At 36.5% G+C, this 23,772-nt stretch overlaps 1 protein-coding gene across 1 annotated transcript in view; it reads right to left on the bottom strand.

The window, feature by feature from the left end:
• The window catches only part of BBS7 (Bardet-Biedl syndrome 7), a 44,195-nt gene extending 20,956 nt beyond the window's left edge, over positions 1-23,239 (bottom strand). The window contains exons 1-9 of the mRNA XM_060012941.1: positions 23,083-23,239; positions 21,413-21,478; positions 18,644-18,706; positions 17,083-17,258; positions 9,589-9,775; positions 7,096-7,168; positions 6,542-6,658; positions 4,603-4,733; positions 296-380 (exon numbers count right to left, since the gene is read on the bottom strand). Of these exons, the coding sequence (XP_059868924.1) occupies positions 296-380; positions 4,603-4,733; positions 6,542-6,658; positions 7,096-7,168; positions 9,589-9,775; positions 17,083-17,258; positions 18,644-18,706; positions 21,413-21,478; positions 23,083-23,118 (934 nt within the window). The 5' untranslated portion in view covers positions 23,119-23,239. The remainder of the gene's footprint in view (positions 1-295; positions 381-4,602; positions 4,734-6,541; positions 6,659-7,095; positions 7,169-9,588; positions 9,776-17,082; positions 17,259-18,643; positions 18,707-21,412; positions 21,479-23,082) is intronic.
• Positions 23,240-23,772: the final 533 nt, after the last annotated feature.

Raw genomic sequence — 23,772 nt, forward strand, 5'->3', positions numbered from 1 at the left:
AACAAACTAAATTTCAGTAAATATTCTTTTTAAACCAAAGGATATCATTTAATTTTCAAAGATGCTAGAGATATACTAAGTACTTTTAAAAAGTATTATTCAAATATTAACTGTTTTATAAATCGATACACCTACTCCTTCCTTTCTTATTTTTTAACCATTAGAGCTTTTAATGCTGTAGGTAAGAGTGACTTACTAATAAACATTTTAAAAAGCAATCATCAAAAGCAATTTATTAAATTTATATTTTTTATTATTGATTCTTTCTTCAACTAGCTATTACCATTTACCTTACCTGAATATGTAGATACCACGATTTCATCATAGCCATCTTTCCCTACACAACCACCCTGGATAGATGTGACACTCTCAGACAACGTCTAAAATAAATTTAAGATCAAGCACGTCATTAATAAAATTTCACAGATATGTGAAATAATAAGCCACAAAACTTATTTTGCTGTCTCCCAACATTCAACATATATTTATTGAATACTTATTATGTGTAGACACTGAGATTGGAAAGGTGAAAATCCTACACAAATGGCTGAAAATTCCAGTGCTTTTTAATTTGGGGAAAGAAGATTGAAAATGATTCATATATTTGTGTGTACCACTCAGCTACAGTAATCATCTAATGAGCAAAATCATTTATTTATATAAAGAAATAAGTTTTTTTAAAAAAATGACATAAGCGGGAATTCCCTGGCAGTCCAGTGGTTAGGACTCCATGCTTCCACTGCAGGGAGCCTGGGTTCCATCCCTTGTCAGGAAACTAGGATCCTACAAGCCACGTGGCAAAAAAAAAAAAAAAAAAAAAATTACATAAGCAAAACTCTCAATACATTTAGTTTATTACCTGAATTCCACAGACCACCTCTCATATGTTTTCTCCAAATAGTTTTTTAGAAGAATAAAGAAGACGCTAGCTTACATGGAAACTTTAGACAACTTGCTACTATGGAGACCAAGTTTTTCAGATGCTTCAGGGTTTATATCTCTTTTAAGCAATACTTCCCAAACTTGCCTGACAATAATCATTTGGGTGAGTCAACTAGGAATCTGTATTTTTAACAAGCACTCTAGGTCAGTGGCTTTCAAGCGATTTGGAAAGCAAGCAATAAGTTTCATATTGCAATCTGGTATAATTCACACATGAACATACACAACAACAGATATAACTTAAAAGGTTTGTGTTGCACTCTGATATATTCTAATCTATTCTCTTTCATTTAAAAAAAAATGTGTTGGCAACCCATTAATGAGTTTGACCAGTAGCTCTGCCAGGTAATTATTATCAGGCAAGGCCCAGAACCATTGTCCTAAAGGGGAAGGTACAGGGAATGGACACCAGCATTAAAAATGCTAGTTCTCGGGCTTCCCTGGTGGCGCAGTGGTTGAGAGTCTGCCTGCCGATGCAGGGGACACGGGTTCGTGCCCCGGTCCGGGAAGATCCCACATGCCGCGGGGCGGCTGGGCCCGTGAGCCATGGCCACGGAGCCTGCGCGTCCGGAGCCTGTGCTCCACAACGGGAGAGGCCACAACAGTGAGAGGCCCGCGTACCGCAAAAAAAAAAAAAAAAAAAAAAAAAAAAAAAAAATGCTAGTTCTCTTCATCCTCCCTGTAAGAGGCAAACCTCTGAGCTATTCTGCAAATCAGGCTATCTTAGCTGTTCCTGAGCTAATTACCTGAGAGATTCAAGTGACAAAGGTTTGATTATACACTTGCATGAAGTTAGGTTCATAGGTGCATTTTTTTTTCTTTTTTTTTTGGCCGCACTGCACATTTTGCAGGAATCTTAGCTCCCCGACCAGGGATGGAACCTGTGCGCACTGCAAGGGAAGTGCAGAGTCCTAACCACTGGACCACCAGGGAATTCCCCAACAAGTGCATTTTTAACAAGTGTCCCAGTGGATTTCATATACACTAGAATTCTTCAAACTTTTTTGTTCATGTTCTCGATAAAGTTAATTCTGAAAAAACAAACAAACAAAACTGCATCCATCCCTGTGTACATTTTTAAACTGACTTTCAGATTTTCATCACCACTTTAAATAGTTACAAAGAATGTAATATCTGGAAGTTTTAGAGATTATAATTTTAAAATAAAACTGTCACATAATCACACCCCAATCATACCCAATGAATCTAAATATCAAGACAAATTTATACACACAATTGACTTAAAAATGAAAAAACAAATCGTTCTTTCACAGCTGGAAATTTTACATTGTTCCCTAAACTTCTATTTTCACTCCACTTCCCCCACATATATTTATCTTAATGTAATGTACTCATATGCTTGAAATTCTTTTATACTTCTCTGCAACCAAGAAAAAATAGAATTTTTTTATCTTCTGTGATTAAAAAACTCTAAGAATTAGAAATTTCTATTGTCTAATTATTAGTATTTCACAATTGATCGACAAATATATGTTTTATATTTTTAACTAATAACTAACCACTAAAACAAAATTCTACAGGAAATGTATCTCATGAGACAATAGGACAGTTTTTCCTTCTAAATTATTCATGTACCACAATGAGTATTAATTATATATTGGTAGAATGAGACTGAGTTCAACATCAGTCCTATTCCTTTTTTTCATTTTCATAGATAGAAGCACTAATCGAGCTTAGTCCCATAAAGATATTGATGAGACTAAAAGAAATTTTGTTGTAGAAAGTTCACTCTATTGTTTAAATATCTTCCAAGTTACATACCTAAAATCATCTGATCTACCACTGAAAATGTTTAATGATGTATCATCTGACACCTTGATTAGGTCCTCCTTCTATTTATTGAAAGCAAAACACTGGAAACCAGCTGACTACAGAAGAATGTTTTACTGAGTCAAAAGAGTCACACACATTCTCACTTTCTGAGTGGTTTATTGAGTGACTATTAATTATAACTTACTCTTTCACTTACTTAGAAGTACCTTATTTAACCTAATGTACTCAGAAAAAGTTATAAAAATTAAAAAACTTAATTTCTACATTTTTTTTGTCAATACAACATTTTAATGAAATTCATTTATCTTATGTACTTCAAGTACCTTTTTATAAAAGTCTTGGAGTTGTAGATTTAGTTAATTCAACTTACACCTTAAAAAAAACAGTCATAGAACCATAACACAGGAGATCATAGACAACATAGTATAGACATGCTTTATGTAAGTAACAACATGGAATGCCAATTAGGGGAACTCACAAGAAAAGACCTTGGTCACTGCTCAAAATATTGGTGAATAAATATATATTTATAAGTTTAAATTAAAATGTGATGTTTAAGGTATGTACATATTGTCTTTTTATGATCTGCTCCTTAACTCTTTTGATTAACCATCAGTCCAGACTATGTCAGATAAGAGGACTTCTCCTGATTAGGAAAACAATAAAGAGAGTGACGTCATGAATCAAGATGAGGCAGCATATTCGCAGCCTTAACACAACATGGAAGCAGTACCTCTATCATCAGACAAACAGAAGAAAGATTGGGAAGACAGGAATTCTTAGTGCCACACCTGGCAGAGGGGAGACATGCTATGTCATTACTGGGGTTTGGAATAGAAGTCAAAGAGGAAACTTGGGGTCTATATAGGAAAGTTTCTCAGGGGTTGATGATAAAAAAATGGGAGATCACCAACACAGGATTATTATGTACTTTTAAGCCTAAACTATTATTTGCATCATTAGCAAGGTAACTTTGTGCACCAAAGAAAGATGAACAAGTACAAAATAAATCCAGAAAATAAGTTGTATAATGTTTTTATCCCCATATTATCTAAATAATAATACACTTTATCTATGTACCAAAACATCTGTTATTTACTGATATGCAATTAAAGTAGGTACTGGGAGAAATTTACCACTATTAGAGAAATTAGACAAAGAAAGAAAAGTTCATACTGAGTTGTGGTTTTTTGTTGCTGTCGTTAAACAGCCTCAATACATCATGCATGAGGCAGGATGGGGAAACCCTGGACAGGAGAACACCACTTTATGAAAATGAAAGATTCAGTTTATGCCAGAATGCTTCTCCATGTGACTCTGCACCTTGGGATAAACAAGCTTAATTACACTTAAAATTTGTGAACTAAAAATTACTCTTATCTAGTATTTCTTCTCATACTGTGGATCTTGGGTGGCGAGAAGTGAAATTGCTACTTTTCCCTCTCTGCTTAAGGATATTTTTGATATTGTCTTAACAATACAAAGTTTATTCCTAAAACCTGATTACTTTAAAACAACACAATCTCATTTATGCTACCTAAACATATAAATGTTACTCCTGTAATCTATTATGCATTATAGAAACTAAGGTAATACATATAATAATTTGGATATACAGTATTTAGAAATCAAATAAAAAAGTAATTTATTGTTCAGCTTGAGGGCAATAGTCATTTATTCAAACATAAGAGTAGTCTAGAGAAGGTTTTGATAATGCAGAGATATTTTAAGCCAAACACAAGCAGAGATATTTTAAGCCAAACACAAGATTTTAATATATTTCATTTAATAAAACACAAAGTCAGTCATCTCTATAATTGTTTGATGAATAATAAGCATATATAGTCTTTTTAAAAGTGAACTTACCTGATCAAATCGTAGAACAGGTTCATTTGCATTATCAAAACTATACACTTCCACCATTCCATCATCTCTTCCAACAAGTAAATCTTTAACCCCATCACCCACAATGTCAAAGCTGTCAATACACAAAATACCTTTAAAAAAGGTAAATGATAAGTTATCAATAAAATTGATATTATAGTAAAAAATATACCAAGTATGAATGAAAAAAAAATATATCAAATCAGAGTAGGAAAAAAAAACTAGGGTAAATTAAAACAACTATAGGGCTTCCCTGGTGGCGCGGTGGTTAAGAATCCGCCTGCTGAAGCAGGGGACACGGGTCTGAGCCCTGGGCCAGGAAGATCCCACGTACCGCGGAGCAACTAAGCCCAGGCGCCACAACTACTGAGTCTCTGCTCTAGAGCTCGCAAGCCACAACTACTGAGCCCATGTGCCACAACTACTGAAGCCCGCGCGCCTAGAGCCCGCGCTCTACAACAAGAGAAGCCACAACGAGAAGCCCACGCACCGCAACAAAGAGTAGCCTCCGCTCGCCGCAACTAGAGAAAGCCTGAGTGCAGCAACAAAGACCCAACACAGGCAAATATAAAAAAACAAATAAATAAATAAATAAAAATTTAAAAAAACCAAAACAAAACAACTATAACAATAACTTCCCAATTGAACTCCATGCCTCTAATTTTGACCTGCTTCCCTACAAACCCACTCTCCACGGAGTGTTTTTGTTTTAGTTTGGTAAATTAGATCACATCATACCCTCACTTACAATTTTCCAATGACTCCTCACTACAGTTAGATTAAAATTCAAACCCCTTTACCAAGGCTCATGAGGACCTACATGAGTTGGCCTTATTCTACCTCTGTGACTTCATCTCATGCCATACGAACGTATTTAGCCACACTGGTCTTCCTTCTTCTCCTCAAATGAATCGAGTTTACCTCTGCCTCAAGTCCTCTGCCTTTATTTTTTCCTCTTCCTGGACATTCTTTTCCCCTAAATCTTATACATTGTTAACACGTTTTCTTGTCAATCAGATCTCATGCTGTACTTATAAATAGCCATCCAAACCTACCAAGTCAGATATAAATTCCCCTTAGAAAGGTGTAAATTCCTTAGAAAAAAGGAATATTCCCTGACCCAACTGCACTTCTTTGCCTCATACCAAGTACTCCCAAATTCCAATTAATTCCCTACAGCAAAAAACGAAAAATGGATTTGAGCATAGGTTAATGTTATAGATAGACATTAGTGCATAAAAGCCTATCCACCTCAATTTACTATTAGCATATCTTACTTTAAAAATTATGGCAAAAGTATGATAGACCTGCTAAATAAACAAAGAGTAAATAAACCTGAGGCGGCTCTGTAAATTGCTAAGTCTGCTATACATTATGAATAAATAAAACAGAATGAACTATATAATGTAGGTTGACCTATTTATCTATCTATCTATCGAACCCACACCCTTGGAAGTGAAAGCACAGAGTCCTAACCATTGAATCACCAGGAAATTCCCAGTATATTTTATTTAAAAATCACTGAAATTCAGAATCTGAATTACATCAAAAACATACCTCCCGACTTCCCTGGTGGTGCAGTGGTTAAGAATCCACCTGCCAATGCAGGGGATACGGGTTTGAGCCCTGGTCCAGGAAGATGCCACATGCCACAGAGCAACTAAGCCAATGTGTCACAACTACTAAGCCTGCGCTCTAGAGCCCATGAACCACTACTACTGAGCCCACGTGCCACAACTACTGAAGCGCGTGCACCTAGAGACCATGCTCCGCAACAAGAGAAGCCACCACAATGAGAAGCCCGCACACCGCAACAAAGAATAGCCCCCGCTCGCCACAACTAGAGAAAGCCCACGCGCAGCAATGAAGACCCAACGCAGCCATAAATAAATAAATAAATAAATAAATAAATAAATAATACCTCCCCTCTTTTTCTCATTTCGAATTTCCCATTTGTGTATTGCTTTGGATGTAGTGATCTGAATAAGCCCAAGTTTTCCATCTGACGTTCCAAACAAAAGGTCTTCTCCAGAGTCACCTAGTTATATTTAAAGTCAACATATTATATTTACCCCACAACTCATACTGTTTCTTTAAAATTGAAATATTTTCAAATGTATTGTCTTTCATGTAAAAATCTCATTTAAAATATTAAATGAGAAGACAGATTTTAATTAATTTACTTAATTTAGAAGGATGGTTATACATTCACAGAATGTATAACCATAAGAGATAAGACCTTTCCTCATCAACTAATTTTAAGATGAGGAAACTAAAAAATTAAAGTTCAATAACACATTACTGTTAGCAACTGGCAAGTTAGAAGACAATTGTCTCTATTCCAGTTCATGTTCTTCCTACAATTTCCCATTTTCACTTAATATATAGTTAAATGATTAAAAACCCTGAAATATCTAAACTTAAATAACGTAACTCACTCCCTTATTTGATTGTCAAAAATAAAGCCCTGATTACCGCCATTTCCATTGTGTAGGGCTAAAACAGTAGGTGGGCCAGGAACTTCAATTTCATACATCACATCAGATCCCTGAAGGAGAACAAGTATTTTAAAACTAAAACAGAAGACAAATTTAAAATAATATAGGTATTCATAAATAATATCAATATTCATATAAAGAACCCTGGAATAAAACTACTGAAAAAAACTAGATTGTGAATATTAACTTCTATTTGTTGGCAATTCTGCACATGTCGACTCATTTTATAATAAAAATATACATATATAAAATATAAAGAGTGAGGAAATAAATATTTCAAATATTCTCCACTTTGTATACTTTTCACTTTAGGTACTTTGTTTGCCTGAAAACTTGACACTGGTAAATTTCCCTATCAAAACTTTCCATGAACAAGTTGTTTCTTCTGTCCTCTCTAACTCAAGGGCTTTAACTTAGAGCACATTCAAACAGACTCAGAAAACTCTGGCCTTGCCCTTGGGTATTTCGGAAACCCACTCTAGTAAGAGGCAGAATGACCTGCTTTTTAGATAAGAAAACAGTTAAATCCTTTTATTTGTCTTTTTTTCAATTTTGTCACTTATAATGCATAGTATTTGCATAGTATTTGTGAATAGTATTTGTGAGGCTGTTAAAGAATGACGTAGAAGTATTAAATTCACATAGAAAAAATATGATAAATCACTCAATGAAAAAACATTGGCAAAATTACAGTAAATCTGGTATACCATTATTGTTTAAAATTTTTAAATATATATAGAATATATAAGAGCCATATGCTTTATATTTTATTTAGAAAAACATTAAAAATTCACAGATATCTACATGTAACTATATAAACACAAAAGAATACACACAAAACTGTTTTTTTTAAAAAGGCTACCTTTGAGGTAACGGATTGCCTACAAAGGCAGACAGAGAGTAGGGGAAAAGTGTGTAGGGCAGAGGAAAGACTTCAACTTTTTACTTTGCACAAATACTTAGTGATTTTTTTTTTTTACAATTAGCATATGGATCTCTTGTTAAACAAAGCAGAATCCTAGAATTCAGCCAGATCAATTTCTAAATGGGTATGAGCCAACTCGTTAAAAGCCTTATTCAAACAACTCATATTTGAGCAAAGGCTAGGGGAGAAATTAATCGTTCACCCCCCTAGAGTGAACCTTGAACATTACTTTAATTCCCCATAGAGGAAAAAAAAAAAAAGAACTTCATAGAACCACTTGATTTCTTCTGTAAAAGGGATGGTGCCGAGACAAGCCATCTAACTATGAAATTCCAAAGAGTGAGATAGCCTTTGGTGGCACAGAATAAACAGCTAGACTTTTTGTTCAATTGCACTATCATCCTAAATTTTGATCCAATTAATCCACTTGTTATACGTTATTTACATCTAAACTTTGTTTTATGGGTGTGTGTGTGTGTGTGTGTGTGTGTGTGTGTGTGTGTGTGTGTGTGTGTGAGAGAGAGAGAGAGAGAGAGAGAGAGAGAGAGAAAGAGAGAGAGGGTATGTCTATTTTATTGAAAGTCACTTTCGGAAGTTCCTGCTGGTCCAATGGTTAGGACTCAGTGCTTTCACTGCTAAGGGTCTGGGTTCAATCCCTGGTCTGGGAACTAAGATCCCGCAAGCCGTGTGGTGCGGCCAAAAAAAAAAAAAAGTCACTTTCAAGAAGACAGTTGTAATTAGTACTACTAATAAGAATGGCCTTAAGTAGTTGTTTTAGCCAATCATGGTTTTTAATAGAAATATAAAGATAGTAGATGCTTTTTCAAATATTTACTGAGTGCTTATTCTGTTCAACATACTGTCATAAATGCTGGGTAAATTCAAATGATACAACCCTGATCTCAACTCTCTCCTGTTAAAGCCTAACACCCTCTCCCCAACCCAATTTCCTCCTTTAATTTGATTTTTCGGGAGAGGGGAGAGCGATAAAAGAAATAAAAAAAAAAAGGGGGGGGCTTCCCTGGTGGTGCAGTGGTTGAGAGTCCGCCTGCCGATGCAGGGGACACGGGTTCATGCCCCGGTCTGGGAAGATCCCACGTGCCACAGAGCAGCTAGGCCCGTGAGCCATGGCCGCTGAGCCTGTGCGTCCGGAGCCTGTGCTCCGCAACGGGAGAGGCCACAACAGTGAGAGGTGAGAGGCCAGCGTACCGCGAAAAAAAAAAAAAAGGAAAAGCTAGGAAGGGTTCCCTATAGCAAAGGCATTAGATTCTTATTGTACTAACTCACATATTATGTGTGGGGGGAAAAGTGTCCTTTCTTCCATATATGCCTCTCTAAAAACTTGTCAAAGATTTCTACACATTTGCCTCAAGGAAAAAAAATAAAAGTTTGTTAATTAAAATATTAAAAAAATTTTTCAAGATATAATTTTAAGATATTTAAAGTGGTAGTAGTCACTAAAGTAATTTATCTCAAGTATACACTGTTCAGCAATATTTTTTTACCTAAATTATGAAAAACTATAAAAATGCAAATAACAGCAACCTGTAAAACTCTGAGTACTCTGTCCTGGCAGGCCAACACCGGTACCTCACGAAGTACTCTTTCCACTGGAAGGCAGATGACGTCATTGATTTTGTCTCCAGAAAGGTAATAATGTTGGTCTTTGCAGTCACAATAATGGTTATAGATATAACTTGCACTGAGAAAAAGGTCTGAGCCAGATATGTGCCTGAGAATATTAAAAGTAATTTAAGATATCAATTTAAGATTCAGGAAGCTCCTGAATTATTTTCAGAGATGAAAATAAAAGTTTATTTATATACAGTTTACTATCATTTTATCACAGACTCAGAGGACACTTTTGGTTTGTTTTCGTTCCCCCCACTTAATTTCTAGCCTTTTGGTAAAGCATTGATTTTGAAAGCTGAAAATGAGGTTCTACAGGCCTCAGGTGTCTCAAAAATTGAGCTCAGAAAAACTGAAAACAAAGACAAGATAATGGTAATATTCATTGTCTATATCTGAAAACAATTACTATATCAAAAAGTAACTTTTTTGAATGTGTAATATGTGCCAAGCACTGTCCTAAGTGACACATGTATTAGCTCAATCCTCATAACTTTATAAACTAGGGACCATTATTATCCCTTTTTAAGGAGAATAATAAAATGTTAAGTAACTTGCATAAAGGCACGGAACTAGTAGACAGTAGACTGGATTGCAACTCAGTTTTTAACTCTACAGTTAGCTTTCTTACTACCACATTGAATAGAATAAGGCTATTTGAACTGAATCTACTTGAAACTAAATAACAAACAGTGGAAAAAATGACTTCACTAGAATTTTAACTTGAAAAAAGAAATAATAACTTCATCTCAAATTATATTTAACAAAATTTAGATAAATAATCTCAACTATGTTATAATTCTTATAATGAATCAAGTTTCCACTGGGGAGCTAAAATTTTTGACAAAAATTATATACTAGTATATTATCTTCACTTCTAGATAGCTATCACCATGTGATCATAAAGAGGGTATTTATTTGATGGTTTCACCTATTTTTCCACTTCTCCTCTAAGGTCTATTTAAAAAATTTTTGATACTAAAATTATTCCTTATCCTATAATGATCCTCATTGATTTTCTCTTCTTCAATTATTGTTCAAATGGCTTCACTTTGTGGCTCTGCATATGATTTCAGAAGTTCTCTTAATAGAGGGCAGACAGCAGAAGCAAGAAGAACTACAATTCCACACCCTGTGGAAGGAAAACCTCATATATAGAAAGATAGACAAAATGAAAAGGCAGAGGACTTTGTACCAGATGAAGGAACAAGAAAAACCCCAGAAAAACAACTAAATGGAGTGGAGATAGGCAACCTTCCAGAAAACGAATTCAGAATAATGATAGTGAAGATGATCCAGGACCTCAGAAAAAGAATGGAGGCAAAGATCGAGAAGATGTAAGAAATGTTTAACAAAAACCTCGAAGGATTAAAGAACAAACAAACAGAGATGAACAATACAATAACTGAAATGAAAAATACACTAGAAGGAATCAATAGCAGAATAACTGAGGCAGAAGAACACATAAGTAACCTGGAAGACAGAATGGTGGAATTCACTGCAGCGAAACAGAATAAAGAAAAAAGAATGAAAAGAAATGAAGAGAGCCTAAGAGACCTCTGGGACAACATTAGACGTAACAACATTCGCATTATAGGGGTTCCAGAGGAGAAGAGAGAGAGAGAAAGGACCAGAGAAAATATTTGAAAAGATTATAGTTGAAAACTTCCCTAACATGGGAAAGGAAATAGCCACCCAATTCCAGGAAGCGCAGAGAGTCCCAGGCAGGATAAACCCAAGGAGAAACATGCTGAGACACATAGTAATCAAATTGGCAAAAACTAAAGACAAAGAAAAATTATTGAAAGCAACAAGGGAAAAATGACAAATAACATACAAGGGAACTCCCATAAGGTTAACAGCTGATTTCTCAGCAGAAGCTCTACAGGCCAGAATGGAGTGGCACAATATATTTAAAGTGATGAAAGGGAAGAACCTACAACCCAGATTACTCTACTTGGCAAGGATCTCATTCAGATTCGATGGAGAAATCAAAAGCTTTACAGACAAGCAAAAACTAAGAGAATTCAGAACCACCAAATCAGCTCTACAACAAATGCTAAAAGAACGTCTCTAAGTGGGAAACACATGAGAAGAAAAGGACCTACAAAAACAAACCCATGACAATTAAGAAAATGGTATTAGGAACATACATATCGATAATTACCTTAAACGTGAGTGGATTAAATGCTCCAACCAAAAGACACAGGCTTGCTGAATGGAGACAAAAACAAGACCCATATATGCTGCCTACAAGAGACCCACTTCAGACCTAGGAACACATACAGACAATGTGAGTGGATGGAAAAAGATATTGCATGCAAATGGAAATCAAAAGAAAGCTGGAGTAGCAATTTTCATATCAGATAAAATAGACTTTAAAATAAAGAATGTTACAAGAGAAAAGGAAGGACACTACATAATGATCAAGGGATCAATCCAAAAGATATAACAATTATAAATATATATGCACCCAACATAGGAGCATCTCAATAGATAAGGCAACTGCTAACATCTATAAGAGAGAAAACCGACAGTAACACAATTATAGTGGGGGACTTTAACACCTCACTTACACCAATGGACAGATCATCCAGACAGAAAATTAATAAGGAAATACAAGCTTTAACTGACACAACAGACTAGATATATTTAATTGATTTTTAAAGGACATTCTATCCAAAAACAGCAGATTACACTTTCTTCTCAAGTGCACACAGAACATTCTCCAGGATAGATCACATCGTGGGTCACAAATCAAGCCTCGGTGAAATTAAGAAAATTGAAATCATAACAAGCATCTTTTCCAACCACAATGCTATGAGACTAGAATTCAATTACAGGGAAAAAAATGTAAAAAACACAAACACATGGAGGCTAAACAATACACTATTTAATAACCAAGAGATCACTGAAGAAATCAAAGAAAAAATCAAAAAATACCTAGAGACAAATGACAATGAAACACGACAATTCAAAACCTATGGGATGCAGCAAAAGCTGTTCTAAGAGGGAAGTTTATAGCTATACAAGCCTACCTCGAGAAACAAGAAAAATCTCAAATAAACAATCTAAACTTACATCTAAAGGAACTAGAGAAAGAAGAACAAAAAAAACCCAAAGTTAGTGGAAGGAAAGAAATCATAAAGATCAGAGCAGAAATAAATGAAATAGAAACAAAAAAAACAATAGCAAAGATCAAGAAAACTAAAACCTGGTTCTTTGAGAAGATAAACAAAACTGATAAACCTTTACCCAGACTCATCAAGATAAAGAGGGAGAGGACTCAAATCAATAAAATTAGAAATGAAAAAGGAGAAGTTACAATGGACACCACAGAAATACAAAGCATCATAAGAGACTACTACAAGCAACTATATGCCAATAAAATGGAAAATCTGGAAGAAGTGGACAAATCCTTAGAAAGGTATAACTTTCCAAGACTGAACCAGGAAGAAATAGAAAATATGAACAGAACAATCACAAGTAATGAAATTGAAACTGTGATTAAAAATATTCCAACAAACAAAAGTCCACGACCAGATGTCTTCAGAGGTGAATTCTATCAAACATTTAGAGAAGAGCTAACACCCATCCTTCTCAAACTCTTCCAAAAAATTGCAGAGGAAGGAACACTCTCAAATTTATTCTATGAGGCCACCATCACCCTGATACCAAAACCAGACAAAGATACTAAAAAAAAGAAAATTACAGACCAATATCACTGATGAATACAGTACAAAAATCGTCAACAAAATACTATCAAACAGAATCCAACAACACATTAAAAGGATCATACACCATGATCAAGTGGAATTTATCCCAGGGATGCAGGGATTCTTCAATATATGCAAAGCAATCAATGTGATACACATTAACAAACTGAAGAAGAAAAACCATATGATCGTCTCAATAGATGCAGAAAAAGCTTTTGACAAAATTCAACACAGATTTATGATAAAAACTCTCCAGAAAGTGGACAAAGAAGGAACCTACTTCAACATAATAAAGGCCATATATAACAAACCCACAGCCAACATCATTCTCAATGGTGAAAAACTGAAAGCATTTCCTCTAAGATCAGGAACAAGACAAGGATGTCCACTCTTGCCACTATTATTCAACACAGTTTTGGCAGTCGTAGTCACGGCAATCAGAGAAGAAAAAGAAATAAAGGGAATACAAATAGGAAAAGAAGTAAAACTGTCACTGTTTGCAGATGACATGATACTATACATAGAGAATCCTAAAGATGCCACCAGAAAACCACTAGAGCTAATCAATGAATTTGGTAAAGTTGCAGGATACAAAATTGATGCACACAAATCTCTTGCATTCCTATACACTAACAATGAAAGATCAGAAAGAGAAATTAAGGAAACAATCCCATTCACCACTGCAACAAAAAGAATAAAATACCTAGGAATAAAGCTACCTAAGGAGGTAAAAGACCTGTATGCAGAAAAGTATAAGACACTGATGAAAGAAATTAAAGATGCTACAAACAAATGGAGAGATATACCATGTTCATGGATTGGAAGAATCAGTATTGTGAAAATGACTATACTAACCAAAGCAATCTACACATTCAATGCAATCACTATCAAATTACCAATGGCATTTTTTACAGAAATAGAACAAAAAATCTTAAAATTTGTATGGAGACACAAAAGACCCCGAATAGCCAAAGCAGTTCTGAGGGAAAAAAATGGAGCTGGAGGAACCAGACTCCCTGACTTCAGACTATACTACAAAGCTACAGTAATCAAGACAATGTGGTACTGGCACAGAAACAGAAATATAGATCAATGGAACAGGATAGAAAGCCCAGAGATAAACCCACACACCTATGGTCAACTAATCTATGACAAAGGAGGCAAGGATATACAATGGAGAAAAGACAGTCTCTTCAATAAGTGGTGCTGGGAAAAGTGGACAGCTACATGTAAAAGAATGAAATTAGAACACTCCCTAACACCATACACAAAAATAAACACAAAATGGATTAGAGACCTAAATGTAAGACCGGATGCTATAAAACTCTTAGAGGAAAACATAAGAAGAACACTCTTTGACATAAATCCCAGCAAGATCTTTTTTGATCCACCTCCTAGAGTAATGGAAATAAAAATGAAAACAAACAAATGGGACCTAATGAAACTTAAAATCTTTTGCAAAGCAAAGGAAACTACAAACAAGACAAAAAGACAACCCTCAGAATGGGATAATATATTTGCAAATGAATCAACAGACAAAGGATTAATCTCTAAAATATATAAACAGCTCATGCAGCTCAATATTAAAAGAACAAACAACCCAATCCAAAAATGGGCAGAAGACCTAAATAGACATTTCTCCAAAGAAGACATACAGATTGCCAAAAAACACATGAAATGATGCTCAACATCACTAATTATGAGAGAAATGCAAATCAAAACTACAATGAGGTATCACCTCACACCAGTTAGAATGGGCATTATCAGAAAATCTACAAACAACAAATGCTGGAGAGGGTGCGGAGAAAAGGGAACCCTATTGCACTGTTGGTGGGAATGTAAATTGATACAGCCACTACGAAGCACAGTATGAAGGTTCCTTAAAAAACTAAAAATAGAATTACCATATGACCCAGCAATCGCACTACTGGGCATATACCCAGAGAAAACCATAATTCAAAGAGACACATGCACCCCAATGTTCAATGCAGCACTATTTACAATAGCCAGGTCATGGAAGCAACCTAAATGCCCATCAGCAGATGAATGGATAAAGAAGATGTGGTACATATGTACAATGGAATATTACTCAGCCATAAAAAGGAACGAAATTGGGTCATTTGTAGAGACGTGGATGAACTAGAGACTGTCATACAGAGCGTAGTAAGTCAGAAAGAGAAAAACAAATATCGTATATTAACGCATATATGTGGAACCTAAAAAAATGGTACAGATGAACAGGTTTTCAGGGCAGAAATAGAGACACAGATGTAGAGAACAAACGTTATGGACACCAAGGGGGAAAAGTGGCGGGGGGCTGGTGGTGGTGGGATGAATTGGGAGATTGGGATTGACATATATACACTAATATGTATAAAATCGATAAATAAGAACGTGCTGTTTAAAATAAATAAATAAAAAGTTCTCTTAATGTAATTTTTATCAACTTAATGAAATTCTAAATCTCTTACAAGATTTGAAATTTCATTTTCAAATCCATCTGCATTATAAGCAAGGAAGGATTAATGAGTGGTAATTAAGTTTATAAGTGGTCAATTTTCTTACTGAATATTGTCAAGTTATAATCTTGTTTTCCCACGCAACCTTATCAATGTGGTGATTCAGATAATAAATTTTCAAAAACTGAGTAAAGAACTTTTCCATCCTACCTCTGCCACTCCAGTAAAAACATTTAAGAAACTAGCTAAAGAGACTATTGGCTGGGAAACTCCTTTCTGAATGTGGAGGTATGCTAATAATTAGCTACTTTGGTTTTAGTATTTCACAGTTATCACTGGCCATGTCTATCTAGAAAAGCGTTTCTAGAAATGAATGATATTCTTATTAAGCCACTGAAATTACTTCTACTTGCCATTGTTTAATTCTTATCTAATCTCATCAAACCTAAGTTTTACAGCCCAGACATCAGGACACATGCTGTGCATTATACAGAATTACACAGTACAGCTATACATTAACAGAACTCTGGATCAGTAGTTTCCAAACCAAGGTCTGACTGCTTATATAACATGGCTGCATAGGATTCAAATGAAAAACTGTTCTTTTCACCCACTCCTAATAATTCTGATTCTGCAGGTATGAGGTAGGACAAGGAATCTATAGTTTAAGTCTTCCAAGGGATTCTCCTAAGTAGCAGGTTTAAAGGACAGTGGATAGATAAACTTTAAGCCTCTTCCAGTTCTCCACGATTCAAAAACTAAAATTTTAATTGCAAAATTTCACATAGCAGGAAGCCATTAAGGAAGCTATTTTTCACTTAGAGTCTTACCTGACTCACCTCAAATTATACCTTTTTGGTAGTCATTAACTTTGATGGCCAGGCTTTTAACAAAATGATGCTACCTCAAAATCAGAACTACCAGAGACAGCAAAGCAACAGGAACCTAAATATCTGGAGATTTCCTTTCACTTCTTTTATACTTTGATCTTGAATCATAACAGAACTAACTAGTCAAAAATGAATCTATAAATACTATAAATGTCTTAAAAAGATAAGATTTCAACACCCAATTGATTTTGTATTGACTCCAGGTCAAATTTAATTTCCGACTAATAAAGTATCTTTAATTATTTCCCAGATAACCTACTAAGATGTGATACTTAATCTGATGTTTGTCACCTATCCAAAATATTGTAAATGGATATGTAAAAATAAAAAAGAGAATAAACATACATAGCTTTAATGCTTTCAGTGAGGTTTGTTTCAAAAGAGAGAAACTGTTTTCCTCTCTTTGTGAAGCCTCTAATTTCAGATCCTGCAGCAATAAAAATTTTCTCCTGGGGCGTGTTAAGAACCCCTCCTAGTTCCAATCTGGCAATCTTCTGCCCAGGTAAAGTCTTGAAGACTGTCTGCAAAAATCATTGAGGAAAAAATTAAGTACACAAATTTATTCCAAGTATTTTCTTTTACCATAAAAAATGCTGTGATTTTAAACTTACAATATATTATAGTTCTAAATAGGAACACCTTTAGATACAAATGTATCCAGTGGCCTTCTGGGTTTTTTGCTAAATATCTTCAAACTTTGCAACGTTTATTCCCACACACATTGCATTTCAGTGACATTATTAAAATCTAAACTCTTGCAACTCACAGTAGGGTTCGCTAAGCAGCAGCACTAGCATCACTTACCTTATTAGAAATGCAGACTCTCAGGCTCAACCCGAGATCTACTGAATGAGAATCTGCATTTTACCAAGATTCCTCAGCTGGTTCCAGTGCACATGTTTCTATACCTTAATCATCTTTTTAAAACTAATCTCTCCTGGTTCCCTTACAATTTTATAAATTTTAGTAGTATAAATTAAGGACTGTAGAATTTACTGAAAACCTGAGCATATAACTTCATATCTCTCTATTTAATTGGAAACATTTGCATCCTTAGTTTATTCCTTGTTATTTTCTATATTATTATTGGCATCAGTTTCTTCCCTTCACCGCCAATGACTTATACACAGAGAATAAAATATCTGGAAGGATATATGAACAATGGAAACACTGAGTTTCTGATAGTTTTTACCCTCTTCATCTTTTTGCAAATTTCATATAATGTAGAATGAATATAAGAGTTCACATCTCAGACCCATTACTTGTAAACTATGATCTGGGAATAGGATGACATAAAACTCACTTCCTTGGTTAGGCTATATTAAGTGGCAAAGGTGATGTGACGGTCACGTCCATGTTACCCTGTTATATAAGACTCCATCTTAGCAGACTGGACAGATTTCCCTGTTGGCCTGAAGAAGCAGTTCACCATGTTGTGCGAGGGCCTGGGAGAAGAGCGCATGGCAAGGAATTGTGGTGGGCCTCAGGACGCCGAAAGCAGGCCCTGGCTTACGGACAGCAATAAAGTGGGGACCTCAGTCCAACAACAGTAAAGAACTGAATTCTTCCAACAACTACCTGGGCTTGGAACAGGACCCTGAGCTCCAGAAAGAAATAGAGCCTGGCTGCACATGTGTTGCAGCCACGTGAGGTCTCGAGCTTGGACTCCTGCCCAGTGAGATAATAAATGTGTTTTGTTTTAAGCCCCTAAATTTGAGGTAACTTATTACACAGCATAAAAAACTAATATATCACCCTAGGCTGTCAAAGATGTTTTACAAATGGCTAGCAAATGACTCTCATGCTGCCTGTAATCTCATACTTCATATGACTACTTCCCTCAACCTATTTTTCATTATGCTTTAGAAAAAATTTTAATGTAGGAGTATTCAAAAGGTACACATACCACTGCTTCTCCCTTCTTCATGCCAAAGCACATAACTACTCCATCATGATCTCCAACAACCACCTGTAACAGATTGAAGAGAATATAAAATTACTGTTATTATGCCCTACTAACTTATATGGGGAAAACAAGATTCTCAATATATAAATTATGATTTTAAAAGTAGAGACCAGAAAATCTAGTAAAGACATCCCCACAAAAAATATCCACCAAAGAATTGTAAGAAAGGGCCAAAGAGAAGGCTATGAAGCGTTGTTATGGAAGTAGCTGGCTTTCTGTTCTGTTCCTACAAGGTAAACAGAACAAGAAAATAGAGACAGAAATGACAAGGAGGCAATTTTCTTTCCTTTAACTGGAGCATAAGAACATTTTAAGATTAACTTTTAAAACATTATCAGGCACTTCCCTGGTGGCGCAGTGGTTAAGAGTCAGCCTGCGAATGCAGGGGACATGGGTTCGAGCCCTGGTCCGGGAAGATCCCACATGCCACGGAGCAGCTAAGCCCGTGCGCCACAACTACTGAGCATGAGCTCTAGAGCCCGCAAGCCACAACTACTGAGCCTGAGTGTCACAACTACTGAAGCTTGCGCACCTAGAGCCCATGCTCCGCAACAAGAGAAGCCACCGCAATGAGAAGCCCGCACACCGCTGCGAAGAGTAGCCTCTGCTCACCGCAACTAGAGAAAGCCCACACGCAGCAACAAAGACCCAATGTAGCCAAAAATAAATAAATAAATTCATATATTAAAAAAAATTTATCAAAATGAGGTTGTGACAGACCTATCTGATATTTTTTAAACTTTTTACTTTTTATTTTTATTGACGTATAGCTGATTTACCTAATTAAATTTAAAAGCTTTCAGGGCTTCCCTGGTGGCGCAGTGGTTGAGAGTCCGCCTGCCGATGCAGGGGACGCGGGTTCGTGCCCCAGTCCGGGAGGGTCCCACATGCCGCGGAGTGGCTGGGCCCGTGAGCCATGGACGCTGAGCCTGCGCGTCCGGAGCCTGTGCTCCGCAGCGGGAGAGGCCCGCGTACCGCAAAAAAAAAAAAAAAAAGAAAAAAAAAATTCAAAAGCTTTTGCAAAGCAATGGAAACCATCAAAAAAACGAAAAGACAACCTATCGAATGGGAGAAAATATTTGCACATAATAAGACCAATAAGGGGTTAATATCCAAAATATGTAAGCAGCTCATACAACTTAACATAAAAAAAAACAAACAACCTGATTAAAAAATGGGCAGAAGTCCTGAACAGACATTTTTCCAAAGAGGAAATGCAGACGGCCAACAAGCACATGAAAAGATGCTCAACACCGCTAATCATCAGGGAAATGCAAATCAAAACCACAATGAGATATCACCTCACACCAGTCAGAATGGCTATCATCAAAAAGAACACAAATAACAAATGTTGGCAAGGATGTGCAGAAAAGGGAAACCCTCGTACACTGTTGGTGGGAATGAAAATTGGTGCAGCCACAGTGGAGAACAGTACAGAGGTTCCTCAAACAACTAAAAATAGAACTACCATATGACCCAGCAATGCCACTCCTGGGTATATATCCAAAAAATCCCAAAAACATGAATTCGAAAAGGTACATGCACCCTAATGTTCACAGCAGCATTATTTACAATTGCCAAGATATGGAAGGAACCTAAGTGTCCATCAACAGATGATGGATAAAGAATACTACTCAGCCATAAAAAAGAATGAAATTTTGCCTTTTGCAACAACATGGATGGACTTGGAGGGCATTATGCTAAGTGAAATAAGTCAGACAGAGAATGACAAACTGTATGATAACATTTGTATGCAGACTCTAAAAAATACAACAAACTAGTGAATATTTTTAAAAAAGTAGCAGACTCACAGATATAGAAAACAAACTACCAGTGGTTACCACTGGGGAGAGGGAAGGAGGGGCAACACAGGAGTAGGGGATTAAGAGATACAAACTACTATGTATAAAATAAGCTAAAAGGATATATAGTATAACACAGGGAATATAGCCAATATTTTATAATAACTAAATGGAATATAACCTTGAAAATTATGAATCACTATATTGTACACCTGTAACTTATATAATATTGTACACCAACTATATTTCAATAAAAAATAAATAAAATGATCTTTTTAAAAAGTGTAAAAGAGTCCTGAGACCAAAAAGTTTGAGAAGTGTTGCTCTAGTTGAGTGAATACAATAAATGACAACCAAAAATCTGTTGATTTATCCTGATAAAATGTTAATATATAGGAATACTATATTTATTTTGCAGCTATTAAAATATCCTACTAGTCTACCAAGAAATTATAATTGTCTTATGGAAATCACAGGATTAATATTTCTATAAAAATAATCAATATTGTTAGTTAAATGTAAAGATTAACATCAATATATTTAATTACTCTTAAAATTATGATAAAGTTTTTAAAAAGCATTTTCTCTACAGTCTATTGTGTTTTTTATTTCTTTTTTCATATACACAATCTGGTACACACAGGGTAAATTATTACCAGAAAAATGGAATATGGTTTTCAACTAGTTTGCTTATACTATTTACTAATTGTACATAATAATTATAATGTCCAAGAAACTTACTGTCTATAAATGTCCCTTGGTATTCTAATCTCTGTTCAAATGAAAAGAAATTCATTTCCATTTTAGCCTTGGAATTAAAAAAAAAACTTATCAATAATGAAGGAAATGTAAACCTCTCCTCTGTCAGAGCTGAAGAGATATGGAGAAATCAGTATCTCTACGTTACCTTTTGTGTGGCTCTATATCTTGAAGCAGGAAGTAGCTTCATAGTCTTCTGAGAGGTCACTCCCACCTAAGGAAACACATCAGCTGCCTGGTGAGTGATTTCTGATACACTAATTTGAAGTTATTAAATCAGAGATTAAAAGGACCCGCAGATTCTAATCATAGTAAGCCTCAGTTTTTTTATTGCAATTAATTAGTGATATGAAATAATTATTATCAGCAATGAACTTATTTTCTAATGAAATATACTACAAAAGTCAGAATACAGGAAACAATCAAAAATAGTAAAATTTATGCTATAAAGTCAAGTCAAAAATAATAACGTGGCATTACTGGCAAGATACTTCACACCAAAAAAATATTTCTATAAGCCTTCTTTTACAACTTCATACAGTTGTTAAAGTGTGTTTGTAATTTAAAATCTTTGGTGATAGATTATTATTGAAAATGCAACATAAAAGATTTTAGCTAAAATACCACCATGCTGATGAAGATTATTTTACAGAAGTTACAGAAGTTGGAAACAGCATGGTTTGCTCAGCAGGGCACTGTCACTAGTGGTGCACGGTTAGGGGAGGAGAATGGGACCAAAGAGAGAGAAACTGGTGGAAACAACAGACAATGCAAGAATTTACATATAGTATAGGTCTATCCTTTAATTCTGTATTCTAGGGGGTAGTATTAAAGTTTAATCTGTTTAGATTCGTATTTTTGAAACATCAATCTAGCAATGATATGAAGGATGTCTTGGAGGGAGGTAAGCTGGAGGCTAGGAGCTATTTCAATTATCCAAGCAAGAGAAGATGAGGACTGAACTAGGGGTAAGAGAGATGGAGGGAGCAAATGGGACAGATTCGTGAGATATTTAGGAGATAAAAGCAGCAAAATGTGGTGACCAGATGGATAGGGAAGATATTAAGGTGGGAAGTACCTAGCATGACTCTCAAGGAAAGTGACAGGACAAACATTTGTACCATTAACCAAAATAGGATTACTGAAAAAGGAGATGGAGAAGGAGAGAAAGTCTAGGGCTGAAATATTGAGAGGCAGGGTGGTGTACCAGAAAGAACACCAGCTCTGGAGTCAGAGGCTTTGTTTCAAATAGGAACTCCATCCTTTCCGCTATCACGTAAATCACCTTCTCTGAGCCCCTTGATCCTCATGTACCTACTTTAGGAATTTTTATGAGGATTAAATATATGTACGTGTGTTAAGATCTGAGAATAAACTAGACGGTCGAAAACGGCTGTCATTGCTTTTATTATGATCTGGCTCGTGGGGTCCGGCTCACAGTAAGAAACAAGTATCTGGCGCTCGGCAGAAGGGACTGGGTACAGATGGAGATCAGGGAGTTAGAAGCTGCAGCCGGGGAGGAGGAGAAGGGCCGCGGGGAGGAATCCGGGAGCGCATCAGGACATTCGGAGCATCTTCAGGACCTGGCAGACGCCAGCACCGCGGAGGCGCGTGCTCCCTCTTTCCAAGTCCCCGTGGACCGTCACCAACAAGCCGGAGTTGCCCGTGAGCAAGGTGTTTGGAGGGTGGCACCCAGATCCGCTCCTGTGCCGCCGCGTCGCCGCCGAGACACCCCAACAGACGCCAGTGGAAGGATCGAATCCTCTCAAGGAGCGCAGCTCACCCCGCGCAGCGACCGCCCCAACCCCTCAGGTTTACCTGTAAATAATCCGCTCGGTTTAAATTCAGATCCATGACGGAGGCACGGACGCGCTGGGCAGCGCCAGGCCAGGCCAGGTAGGATAGAGGCTGCGGGACCCCTGGCCTCCGAAGGGAAAAAGCCTGCTTCCCCACTGAGGGCCAACGCCAGCTACTAAGGGCTCAGTGGGGGATGCAAAGGCGGAGCGTCAGGGCAGCGGCGTCCTGCGTGACGTCCGTACGTTCCTGCGAGAGGGCCCCGGAAGGAAATGAAGCCCCACCCCCCTCCCGACAGACCGCCCACTGACTTAACCCGCTCCAATGAGAGGCGGAGAGGAACGGAGGGCGAGCTCCAGGAGACCTGGGAAGGGTGGTTTCCAGGGAGACCGGAGACGCAGTCTTGGCTATGCCTCCGCCACCGCCCTGAGCCCCAAGTCGTAAGTCTTTTCTGTGTAGAGCCTTGACTTGAAGCCCTGGTAGATTCTGACCTGTTTCACCGCCACTAGAAAGGATCCCTCAAAGAATTAGGTTTCACCGCCATAAGAGTTAGCTTACAGCAGCATAGGAGTTCTCAAACTTTTGGCCCTAGGACCCCTTTACAAAACTCTAATAACTGTTGAGGACCCCAAAGACCTTTTGGTTATATGAATTATCTATTGATATTTACCATATTAGAAATTAGAACTAAGTTTCTAAAAAATATATTGAAAA

Source organism: Delphinus delphis, chromosome 5 (assembly GCF_949987515.2).
Source record: "Delphinus delphis chromosome 5, mDelDel1.2, whole genome shotgun sequence".
Taxonomy (NCBI): Eukaryota; Metazoa; Chordata; class Mammalia; order Artiodactyla; family Delphinidae; genus Delphinus; species Delphinus delphis.